General features: G+C 34.8%; 2 protein-coding genes across 2 annotated transcripts; one reads left to right on the forward strand and one right to left on the reverse strand.

Annotated features, from left to right (window-relative positions):
- Positions 1-1608: 1608 nt before the first annotated feature.
- Positions 1609-6031, forward strand: LOC137390141 (DNA-directed RNA polymerase II subunit RPB11-a-like). Its single transcript, XM_068076413.1, has 4 exons — positions 1609-1707; positions 2846-2935; positions 4984-5161; positions 5851-6031. The coding sequence occupies exons 1-4, from the start codon at positions 1655-1657 to the stop codon at positions 5884-5886; spliced, it is 357 nt and encodes a 118-aa protein (XP_067932514.1). The 5' UTR covers positions 1609-1654; the 3' UTR covers positions 5887-6031.
- A 2986-nt stretch (positions 6032-9017) lies between these two features.
- LOC137390747 (acidic proline-rich protein PRP25-like) lies at positions 9018-9419 on the reverse strand. Its single transcript, XM_068077069.1, has one exon. The coding sequence runs from the start codon at positions 9417-9419 to the stop codon at positions 9018-9020; it is 402 nt and encodes a 133-aa protein (XP_067933170.1).
- Between the last annotated feature and the right edge of the window lie 3063 nt (positions 9420-12482).

Here is a 12482-nt window from a genome sequence, read left to right on the forward strand (position 1 = left end):
ATTACCTGGGAACGGACCAAAGAAACCGTTCGAGTTAACCATATGTTCGAGCTATCCGTGGGCGAGTTATCCATGTTTGACTGTATGTGTGATCACCATCAACTTATTGTAAAATTATCGCAAACATAGTCTATAAAGCCAGTGAAATTGCTCAGAAAAAGAGACATGTTTTCGATGCAAATTAATAATATTACAGTTACAATGCAGCCAACAAATTAAAAGGTTAAGTGTAGTTTTTTTCTTTTTGTATCGCCAAAGGGGTGAGTTTGGAAAGATTTTGGGACAGATTAGGCAGTTTGCATGTATTTCACTGTTGGTATAACGTAAAATCTCTGTAACGTATACGTCCCTGGATCGGATTACATATGTTTACAGAAGCGCTTACTGTATTTTACATATATATATTACAAAAATTTAGACATGCTGCTCACAGGAATAAATGAAACATTGATTTATTTGAATAATGTGCTGTTACATGCGCCATCTAAGAACGTGATGCGCATGTTAAACGAGGGCTAGAATGCATCTGCATAAATACTGTAACAGCTGTATTTGAACACCACCTTTATTTGAACGCCATCCTTATTTGAGTTTCACTATCAGACAAGGGTTAAAAATTAGAGCGTCACCCTTTAATTGAACGCCACTTCTATTTGAATGCCACTTCTATTTGACGGATACTATTTGAACTTCTTAATATTTATGAACCCATAATAGCAAGTGATTGGTAGGAAAGTGTAAAGAAAATTTTTTCTAATGACTCGATTACATTGATAACAAATTTTTGTTCATTGTTTCTGTATAGTTTCTGTAAAGTCTCTTTCCGCACTCTGTCTTTAGATTTTCCATTACAAACTTTGATTACACCACCACAAAATAATTAGTAACTGTATCAGGCTTATAGTATTGCTTTGTTGAATGCGGTTTTGCTACTTCGATGTATGTGAGAAACATTTTAACAATTACAATACTTTGGATGACTTATGCTTTGCGCTCATCTGGCTAAAAATTTATCATTATTTTCATGAAAAGTTTTTTAGATAGCTCCGCGTAAAAGTTTTACTCTGCTAAAAAATTGTTTGGACACTAATGTCAATTCTAATATACGGCGGTTTTGTGTTGGCTGCGATTAACTGTTCATTTTTGAGCTTTTAAGAGCTTGTAATCGCATTTCCACATATTTTGCCCCTACAACATGCCAGAGCAAGACATGGTGAATCTTTTGATATCAAATAACTGTAGGGTGAATTTTAGTGCAAGTCAACCTTTAAAGTTAGTTTCTTTTTTCAATATGCCAACAGAGAAATAGAAAATCGATTTGGGAAAAACCAAAATTGGAAACATTTGATAATGAAAAAAATTTCAACTTCTGATGGCCCCATATGATCTAAAGGACATTTGTAATAGTGGTCTTGGGGCTGCCTTGTCTTACATACAAATTGATGGCATCACCTTGATATTAAATAAAACAAAACCAAAATTCACCAGAATTTGATTGGTTTAGTTGTGGGAAACTGAGCTTGCAACTATACATAGTTTTTATTAGCTATTATGATTTATCAGTTGCTGTTATTCTGCTAATGCAGGTGTTGATATGCTATACCTTACAGGATTTGAACGAAACGACTGATTTGGCTACATATTAAAAGACATTATGAATGCGCCTCCAACTTTTGAATGCTTTCTACTCTTTGATGGTGAAAAGAAGTAAGTCTGTTCGACAGCATTACAATCTCAACTAGCAGACTAGTGGCAGTGACTAAAATATACCGGTTTAAGAGAGGAGATTGTGATTTCATTTTTAAATTTCTGTAGAATAAAAAACTAGATAATACAATTGTATTATTGACTTGTGATTTGTGTTTGAGTACTATGAATTACAATCAAGCTTCAACATAAAAGTTGTTAAATATGATGTAAATGTTGAGAAAGGTTTGTTTCGACATCCGAAGTAAATTTTAATATGCATTATTCAAATTTTTTGAAACACAGCGTTGTTGTAAATCATATGAAACATTTTATTATGCATAAACATCTTGTTAATATCTTTCTTGATGTTAAAATTATGAAAAAAAATAAAGGCAATGCTTTTTAGCATGAATGTCAAACCAACAAATACATGTAATAGAAAACATGATTGAACATCATCCATTCTATCAAAAGATCTCACAAGCCATTTAGTAGTTATCGTGAGGAAGCATGGGAATTGGTGCAACAAAGAAAGCTTGCCTGAAACAAACAGATTTGAAAAAGCTGGCGGCGTAATTAAAGATATAATGTTTAAAAATATTAAAAAAAAGATACATAAATTAGTTGTGATGATTTAAACTTCTTGTAGGCAAGCTAGACTAGTTTGATAGCTCTGTCTATCTATCACTACTACTACATCTACTACTACTACATCTATTTCACATATCTTCAAGGCTACACCTCAATTCTATCTTTAACATAATGGCAATTTGACAGTAAACACTTCTTTGTTACATATAGTTTTGTTTTTACATACCGCATATCTTATATATAGTTGTATATAATGCGATTGTTTTAATGCTATATGTAATGACTTATTATCTTCAAGTATTTATCACTGAGTTTTGTAAGTTGTGGAACTAATTAACAACATTGAATTCTTATGAGAATAGCTGCTCCAACTTACTACGGTTTCGACATACATATTAAACATCAGAACAGTTGAACTTCATATGCCAAAGTTTAAATCTATCTGTCAATTATTTGTTTTTTCGTAACATAGATTTAACATTTGTACTAAATTATCGGCTTCTTCTACAGACACTTATTTGGTTGGTGTGACTTGTCCTTGGAATTTTTTCATCGTCATTTTTAGAATTACGATAGACAAAGACACAAAAGTTCCTAATGCTGCAATATTTACTATCAACAAAGAGGACCACACCCTGGGAAATGCTATCACAACGTAAGTACATGCTGTGTACATTTATAACGTTAACTCAACATTTAAATGATTTAACTATTTCTTTGGTAAAATTGCAGATATCATGTTACAATTTTGTACACAAAGTTGTACAACATTCTCTGATGAGTTATCTAGAATGATAATTGGATTACTGTAAAACCTCTAATTGAAAACCAACCGTCTCTATTTGAACGCCACTATGAGAGAAAGGTTGAAAAATAGAATGCCACCCTCTATTTGAACACCACCTCCATTTGACCTTTGCTTTGACATTCTTTGATCTTTACGAGCCCATAATATCAAGCGGTCAGTAGAAAAGTGTCCACAAAATCGTATTAATAATGAATTGCTTATATTAATAACAAATAATTCGCTCGTTGTCCAACTTTGAAGCTTTTCGCTCTTTTCCGTAAAAACTTTGATAGCAACACCATAGAAATAATTCATAACTGTCTCAGGCTAATAGTAGTTTTTTGTTTAATGCGATCTTGATATTTTGATGTACATATATATAAAGGTTTGCAAGTTGTGGGCTGAAGGTTACGTTTAGCGAGCAAAACTTTTACACGTTGCATTTGTGCTAAATGCAAGGCGTAAAAGTTTTGCTTTGCCAAAAATGGTTTGGATGCTAATATCGACTAGTTATGCAGTGCAGAAGAAGAGTTGAGGTCAGATGACATTGTGGAAGGTATTTGACAACCAGAAGATGTTCATTCCATCAAAAGCAACAATCAGAACACAGCTATCGTAGCAAACGATGCAAATATTTTATTTTAAAAACGTTAATTTTTCTTTTTGCATGTAGTATACGTATGGTTCGTTTATGTATTTGTTCTTGAATATCTATTTGTACCATTTGATAGATTATCATTATATAACTTATAAATTTGCAGGTTTATGGGTTATAGCATTTTATTTGATAGCATCATTGTGATAACCTGATCTTACAATTGATCGGCGCTCGACACTCCTCTTCTATTGCACATAAAAAGCTAATTTTTGCTGCATTTTGTAGCAAACATATTCATGAGTGCAATGAACTTTTATGCAACATTGGTAAATTTAGATATAAAATAAAAATAGGTCTTCAAATTGAGAATGAAATAAAAATTGAAAATGTCAACAAATTGCAAAGCAAGACACAGGCTATAATGTCATTACAGGTTAATTGCAAACAATAGATATTAACTAGTAGAGATATTTCTCGGTTTCTCAATGCATCGATTTAAGAGATCTTCGGCAAGTTGGAGGTAAGTTAGCAGATTTATTGCATCCAAAAGGTTTAATATCGCTCCACCGGAAAAAGAGGGCAAAATATAGGCGACATTAGCTTCGCCCGAAAAAGGGCTAAATTTATCTTCCCAAAATTCTGATGAGCCATTTGAACAATACAACGCCAGCCTCTATTTGAACTCCACCTTCAATTGACCGCCACTGCTGAGGAAGGGTTGAAAAATAAGCGCAATGGCCTTCAATTAGACGTTTTACGGTATGTTGTATAATGGAATATGTGCAAAGTTTTCTCTGGTTTTTGGCACCCATGTCAAGTTGAGCTAATTCAAGATGTGACATTTTCTAAAATGTGCAGTCTGTTGACTGGTAAGGCTTAACAAATTATAGAATTTAATATCTGTCTTTCATATTATTATATTATATTATTCATAGTTGATGCTAGAAACTTTATATTACTTGTTGCACAGAGAACAAGTAAAGTTTATAGAGTGTGCAATATATAACATTAGCTAACATTAATTGCAAAGTTTTCACTTCAAAATTTGTTTCCTATTTGTAAGTTGTTTAGAATGTTTATCACAACAGTAAACTCAATCTGATATGTCATGTTGACAAGTAGTGCAGGTGGTTAAGGCTAGCTATCAGCTAGTGCTTGACCGTTGCAGCGTTGATGCATAAGTAAAATACCAGTCTGAAGCGGAGTTCAATTTCAACTCTAGCAACACTAATCAGTCTTTAAAAATCCTCAAAAAGCTCCTTAGGTTATTTTTGTCATGTTGAGGGCTGCTTAAAAAATTTAGCTTTATACCTTGCAGTCAGTTACTTAAAGACCCACAAGTGCTGTTTGCGGGCTATAAGAACCCCCACCCTCTAGAGTTCAAGATTGTCATCAGAGTACAGACATCGTCCGCAGACTATCCGCCTCATGAAGCTCTCACCAATGCCATTACAGACCTCATCAGTGAGATCTCTCTACTTGAAGAGCGGTTCAAGGTTTGGCATACGATCAGTCGAAGGCTTTCATATTAATACCTAGTCTATACCAGTTATGTCAAATTGTGTCTGAAAAATATCCGATGAAACCTTGCAACGAAATTCATTTGAGTCAAAATGATGGATATGTTAAGGTCTCGCAAAGATCAAGCAATGTGAGGTTTCATGAAACCATTAGGAGGGAGAATTTATATGATTGGGTAGTCGTAGCCTTTGTCAGCACTATCTTGAATAAATCTATATCTTTACGCTATTGGTCAATCGTTCGTGGTAAAGTTATAATGTTCAGGTTCATGCAGAGGATAGGGTGAATACAACTGAGTCGGGGAGTCGGACGAAACGGCCCAAGACACTTTTGTGAGATGTGACCAGCCAGATAAACTAATATTTCATTTTGTCGTAGGGCTTACTGGAAATTCATTCTCGTGTGACCTAACTGCAAGGTTTAGACTCGCTCATGCAAAAAAATGCTTCAAATCAGATGCCTCCTGCAATAACAGCAAAATTTGAATTTCACCTGACTATACAGACCGAGTATTCCAGTCTCTAATAATATTTATAAAATATTCTACTTTCAAGATATTTCAGTTACTCTAAGTATTGATTAGACAATTAAGAATAGGAGGTAATTCATTGACTGTTTTACATGTAAGACTTCGAAGAACGTTCATCGTAATGTTTTTTCGTAGGAAACAGTACGTGAGAAACGAGAAGACGTGAGCTGATATCTCAACCTACTTGTAATCCTATTACTCCACTCTCAAGAGTGGTTTCATGAAATGCATATGACTTTTTTTGAGCTAGCAAAGTATGTCTATATGTACATATGTACATGTATATATTTTACTGTAAATAAAATTATATGGCGTTGTGCTCCAGCTTGTCTTGATCATGGTATACTTTGTGCCAGTTTCACATGAGACTACATGCAAATTATACTAACACGCAGCGAGCATGAAATGTTCTATTCTCACCAAATCTGTGTTTCAGTTGTAGAATAAATGTTATAAACTGTTTGCAGCGGCTGGGTTAGGCTTGCTACAACGCAACGAAATCCTACACAACATTCTCGCGTGTAATTGACCGACCCCTTTCACTTTTGATGGTTGTACTACCAGGCTATGCCCAGGGTTTTGGATTTAGACACTAATGTTACTGTAACAACAAATCACCAGTTCTTTCACTCCAAACGTCTGACAGTCAATTTATAGCAATGCAGACTCTATTGTCCAAAAGAGCTAAATGTATAAGGCAATGTTCGTGATTACATAACATTCTCGTGTTCTGATCATCCTCCTGCAATAGGTTCACAAACAATACATTTACGCTAAGCTAGCATGCACGCTTATGTCTTCTATATAGAACAATCAGTGAATAGCTGTCAGTAATTTCAAATGCAATAGGTATAAAAGAGAGGGAGGTAAGTAAATTGATCAGACAACTGAGGGAGAGAACCGAACACACTTGATATGAGGTATGTCACAACATTACTCTGTATGTATATATATGTATGTGTGTGTGTGCATGTATATATTTGTGTGTGTATGTATGTGTGTATATATGTATGTATGTACGTATATATGTATGTACGTATATATGTACGTATGTATCACTTTTTTGTTTGTAATCACAATAAAAAAATGAAATTATTGATGGGCAAAATAAAGATGATAGAAAAACTAATGATGCTACATTATGACGGAAAAAATAAATGCGTTGACCCGCAGCACCTTACTTTTACAATAAAAACAATTGTCTTTCACACTGCTTGTTCAGAATTGAATAACGCACACCAACGCCTTGCCAATCATCATTATAGACTAGAGTTGTGCAAAAACAGCTTTTTCTTCTAATGTGCATAATTTTATTTGACTTCATTTTATTCTTGTTATTTTTTGTTTAAAGGTCTAATTTGCTTTGAATGGAATTTACAGGTGATAATAAAGTTCATATCTATTTATGTCAACTAACACATGCCTAATCAGTGACACGGCCAGAGATCCGCTAGTCGGTATGCTCCTGTGCACTCTGTAACAATTGCAAATTCATAAAAAACAGTCATAATTAAATGTCTGGTATTATAATTGTTGTAGGAAATTGGTTGCTGTCGCAGTTTTTGCAATTGTTTGCTGTCTTGTGTCGAGCTACCCAGCAGCCCCAACGGATGAACAAGATGACAATGACAGCCTGAAAGCACAACTCGTGTAAGATTATGAACAGTTATATTCTTACGATACATAGCTCTCTTTTTTCTATTAAAGCGGTGAAAATGCAATTTTATGATTTGAAGTGCATATTAAAGTGTCACAACTTCTTAGCATAAGGTGTTAGTACTTTAGGGTGTTAGCACGTTAGGGTGTTAGCACGTTAGGGTGTTAGCATAAGCATGCTAACATACATGTATTTAGACTTTTTAACCAATAGGCTGCCCCAGCAGAGCCTAATCCACATACATGTACCTGTTCCACGCACAACTACATCAATGGGGTAGTTTATTAGTAAATTATAATTATAATAATTATTATCTAGAACTAAAATTACAAATTATTCTGAAACTGAAAGATCTAGATCAGAATTAGCACACAGCTAGGTCAAGATTCTTTCTCCACCGCTTAGACTATATTTAGGTTTGTTAAAATCCTAGTTCAAAATGGCTATTCGTATATTTGTCTATCTTCACAGGGACGACTGTAGATAACATACTTACTCTTGTTTGTATTCAAACACATTCTCAATTGCCAATATTCTTACAAACAATTTATCATGCTTTTTTAAAAGTGTTTGGGTGTGTTTTGTGTTACAGAAATAGCTGGAAGGAACCAAGATTTATAGAGCAGTATGTCGGGTAAGTTTATCAGTTTTCATAAACGCCATACGTTTCAACATTTTTTGACCAATTTTGTCCCAACTTCACATGTACATGTATATGTGCCCTGCCTTCCATAAGGTTGCCAAAATAATTACCAGTAGTTTTAACACTGGTTTAAGAGGCTGGTTCATGAGAACTCTATCTAACAGAAAATAAAAAATCTCATGTGTCGGAAGGCTTGCTGCTAGTATGTACTATTTGTTAAGTAAATTTTATTTCAATGAATTGCAGATTTCTGCTTCAAGTCGTGCTTCATTTGAAAGAAACAATCAGGATTCTCATAAGGTAAGTTTGTTTTATTTGTTTTATTGTTTTATATTTTTTCTTAGTTTTTTTTCAATAACTAGGTTATTTTCGTAATTATCAAGCATTTTGGTAATACAATTGATTTTATCAAGCGACAGGTAATCTTCTAAAAATAGTATTAAATATTTGAAGTCCAAACTCAATGTAGTCCATAACATTCGTCAATTTTATGCAAATTGGTCTATTATTATAGGTTTAAATACCATCTTGAACTTTCATCAGCTCGGAAAGAAACCATTTGCTGAATCAACTCTCATTTGTTTTGAACATGCAGCTATATTGCACAATATATCTGTCGGGCATAGATTACATCATCTTGTTTGCCGTGAGACATGATTATGTAATTGCATCAATGATCAGCTTTGTATAAAAAGCATACATGTAAAAGCTGTTTCTAATACTACGTACATCCGATAGGCAAGAAATGGGAAGTTCGCCTGACTACGGCTTACTACCATACAGTGATAACGACAGCCAGAGCACACACCATTCAGCACCATCCTTCAATGGATCCAGCCTTGATCAACGCAGTGTCACTGACTTACTTAGCAATGGCACAAACAACAGCACCCTCGGACCTTCCCATGGCAATGTCGGATCAGGGGCACCTAACAATGGTAGCAATATAGGACCACTAGGCATTCTTGCTGGTTTGGGACTGCCTGTCAATTGCACACATGATCAGCCCTCCGGTATTCCTATTGGATTAGGGCCAACTAGCGGTGGATCAGGCTCATCTGGTCTCCCTGGTGCATCAGGTTCCTCTGGTTTCCCTGGTGGGTCAGGTTCGCCTGGTGGGTCAGGTTCCTCTGGTTTCCCTAGTGGATCAGGTTCCTCTGGTTTCCCTAGTGGATCAGGCTCCTCTGGTTTTCCTGGTGGGTCAGGTTCCTCTGATTTCCCTAGTGGATCAGGTTCTTCTGGTTTTCCTGGTGGGTCAGGCTCCTCCAGTTTCCCTGGTGGGTCAAGTTCCTCCGGTTTCCCTAGTGGATCAGGTTCCTCTGGTTTTCCGGACGACACGGGCTTCTTAAACATTTTTGGTGGGCCTGGATCATCCAGCAACCCTTTTGCTGGCAGCCTTGCCATGCTGGTCAGAGAACTTGCTGAAGATATTGAAAATAAATAAAAACTGAAAACATTAAAAGTCAACCATTTTTAACAGGTGTAGCGGTAGTTTATAGTAGTTTATAGCGAGCTATCTGTTGTCTAGTCTATAGTGTAGCCTTCTGCAAAAATATCTGTACTACTTACTCCTACCTTTGTTTCCATTAGTGATGGAGTAGAATTGAATGACTTTCTTGTACTATTGCAGAATGTTAGAATAAACCATGTATAATGATGTCCGCGTACTGTTATTCATTGCGCAGTATTTACATGTATATTATTAAGTAAGACTGACTCACAACAAGTATGTCTCCATTGTGCATCCTGTATACATCACTCCAATATACGTACTTTCAACTTCTGAAATATTAACAGCCCTAGTCATTCACTCAGCCTCTAAGTTACACGGAAGCGATAACATAGCTCGAGCAAAAACAGAAACTGAGGTTTTGAGCCAAACCTTTTGTTCTTAACTGTTCTCATATCATGTACAACTGATTGACCTTCACCTAGTTGCCATAATGGTGCTAAAGCACATTTGTTGAACAAGCTTTTCTACATGTACATCTCAACTACCTACGGCTAATAATATTAATATAGCTATTAACAGCCAGATTTTCATGTATGATTGTTTGGAATCTGCCTAAACAAGTGAAGAGAAAGTTTATCTTACATTCATATCAACAGAGTAAGAGAAAGATTTTAAAAGTCGATCGGCATGCTAAGCTATTGGATGAAATGGAACAATTTTCGTTTGGTTTTTAAATGCTTAAAAATTTAAGAAACCAGGCAAATCTTTTACTAAAAATGCTTAAGCTTGAAAAGGTTTCAAGCCTATAGCACAATACCTTCAGATAATTTAGTGAGATAGCATTGCTGCTGGAATTTATATATATAAATCTCAGTGTTTGTTTGTCTGTCATCCGTATGTCCAGTTATAGTGATTAAAATCTAGGAACAAAAAACATGCTTCGCACTGGAATTAAACTCAGAAAGACCTGTTCTGCAGACAGGCATGCTATCCACTACAGGACACTGTTCTTGCCATACTGTGGACTAATTGTGGTCATACTTATTTACACCTGCCAGTCTAGTGGTGCAAAAGAAAAATTACGTGCCCAGGCACGCTAGTAAGAAAATTCACTAGTAAGAAAATATATTTAAATTACTAGCACTATAGTTAAGCATCTAAACTCCGTGATGGGTTGCACGAAGGTTCTATATTACAAATAAACCTAGTCATCGGCAGCCTGTTTTAGCATTTCGACGAAACGGTTGAGCAGTTGTCTTCTGTTAGTTCATAAATATTTCATAGCTACAAACTATTTGACCTTCATGATACTAACAGCCGACTGATAAAACAACAGAGTTGGTTACTGTAATGTGAGACAAATAAGCCAGATGCGGACATTAGACTGAAGCTGAAAGAGCCTGCTAACTTCCTTTTGTTCGTAACTGCATATCAGAGATTTAAGATTAAAAAACTGCAAGGTTTAATACCACCAAGTTTTTAGAATAATCACACTGAACATATCTTGAAAGAAATATGCTGAAATATTCTCATATTGAATACTTATCACTGTTCGACAAGCTCAGTAAGAACCATAATAAAAGGTACCAAAACATTGTCACCGAATAGTGTCATGCCGTCAATAACCAATAGTAATAATGATATTGTCAATAATAATGATATCTACACAAATCCAGTTAACAGCATTATGACATGGTGGTTCAACTTCAACACCAAAACAATTGGTACCCAAAAATTACATCACCAAAAGTAATGGTGCCAAACTACGCTGCCAAATAGTAGTTTGATTCTGTGTTGTACCATTTTGAGTACTATGATGATACCATTCTGGTCTTTGATTTGGAGCTGTTGATGGTGTTAAAAGTTGTTAAAATAATCATGCAGCCATCACACTGGTAATAGCAGAGGGCTGTCATCTTGCTTTCAAGACAGAGGTTTTCGCATCAAATTTCACACAATGTAGTGTGATTATGTTTGTGCAAGATAGGTTCAGTTGAAGATGAGTGATAATATGTAAAAGTTTAAGTCAAAACAGTATTTTAAAATGTTTACGAATTCTAGACTTTCAATAACAAACAAATATTACGCAAAGCGAGTGTCAATTTACAGTTTCAACAACTGTACAACAATAGAAAGTATCATCAACAACTGTACAACAATACAAAGTATCATCAACAACTGTATAACAATACAAAGTATCATCAACAACTGTATAACAATACAACGTATTATCAACAACTACAACAATAGTAAGTATTATCAACAACTGTGCAACAATAGAAAGTATCATCAACAACTGTACAACAATAGAAAGTATTATCAACAACTGTACAACTATACGAAATATCATCAACAACTGTACAGCTATACAAAGTATCATCAACAACTGTACAACAATAGAAAGTATCATCAACAACTGTACAACAAAAGAAAGTATTATCTACAACTATACAAAATATCATCAACAACTGTACAACAATAGAAAGCATTATCAACAATGGTACAACTATACAAAATATCATCAACAACTGTACAACAATAGAAAGTATTATCAACAACTGTACAACAATAAAAAGTATTATCAACAACTGTACAACAATACAAAATATCATCAACAATTGTGCAACTATACAAAGTATCATCAACAACTGTACAACTATACCAAATATCATCAACAACTGTGCAACTATACAAAATATCATCAACAACTGTACAACAATAGGAAGTATTATCAACAACTGTACAACAATACAAAATAGGTATCACCAACAACTGTACAATTATACAAAGTATCATTTAAGTAACTCAATGTTTGCTAATCACTTTAGAATCATCAAAGCTGTGTGTAATCAACGAGCTAAACATGGAATGAAATTGCGTTGAATTAATAGACTACTAGGTAAAAAATTGTAAAACTCTTTTCTGTATTAACAGCACAACATTCCTGCACTTCTATCATGCTGTTCTAGATTACTGCTGCACTTTAGGCGACAGAAAACATGAATGCTATTTAG

The sequence above is a fragment of the Watersipora subatra genome, chromosome 3, assembly GCF_963576615.1.
Source record: "Watersipora subatra chromosome 3, tzWatSuba1.1, whole genome shotgun sequence".
In the NCBI taxonomy this organism is placed as follows: Eukaryota; Metazoa; Bryozoa; class Gymnolaemata; order Cheilostomatida; family Watersiporidae; genus Watersipora; species Watersipora subatra.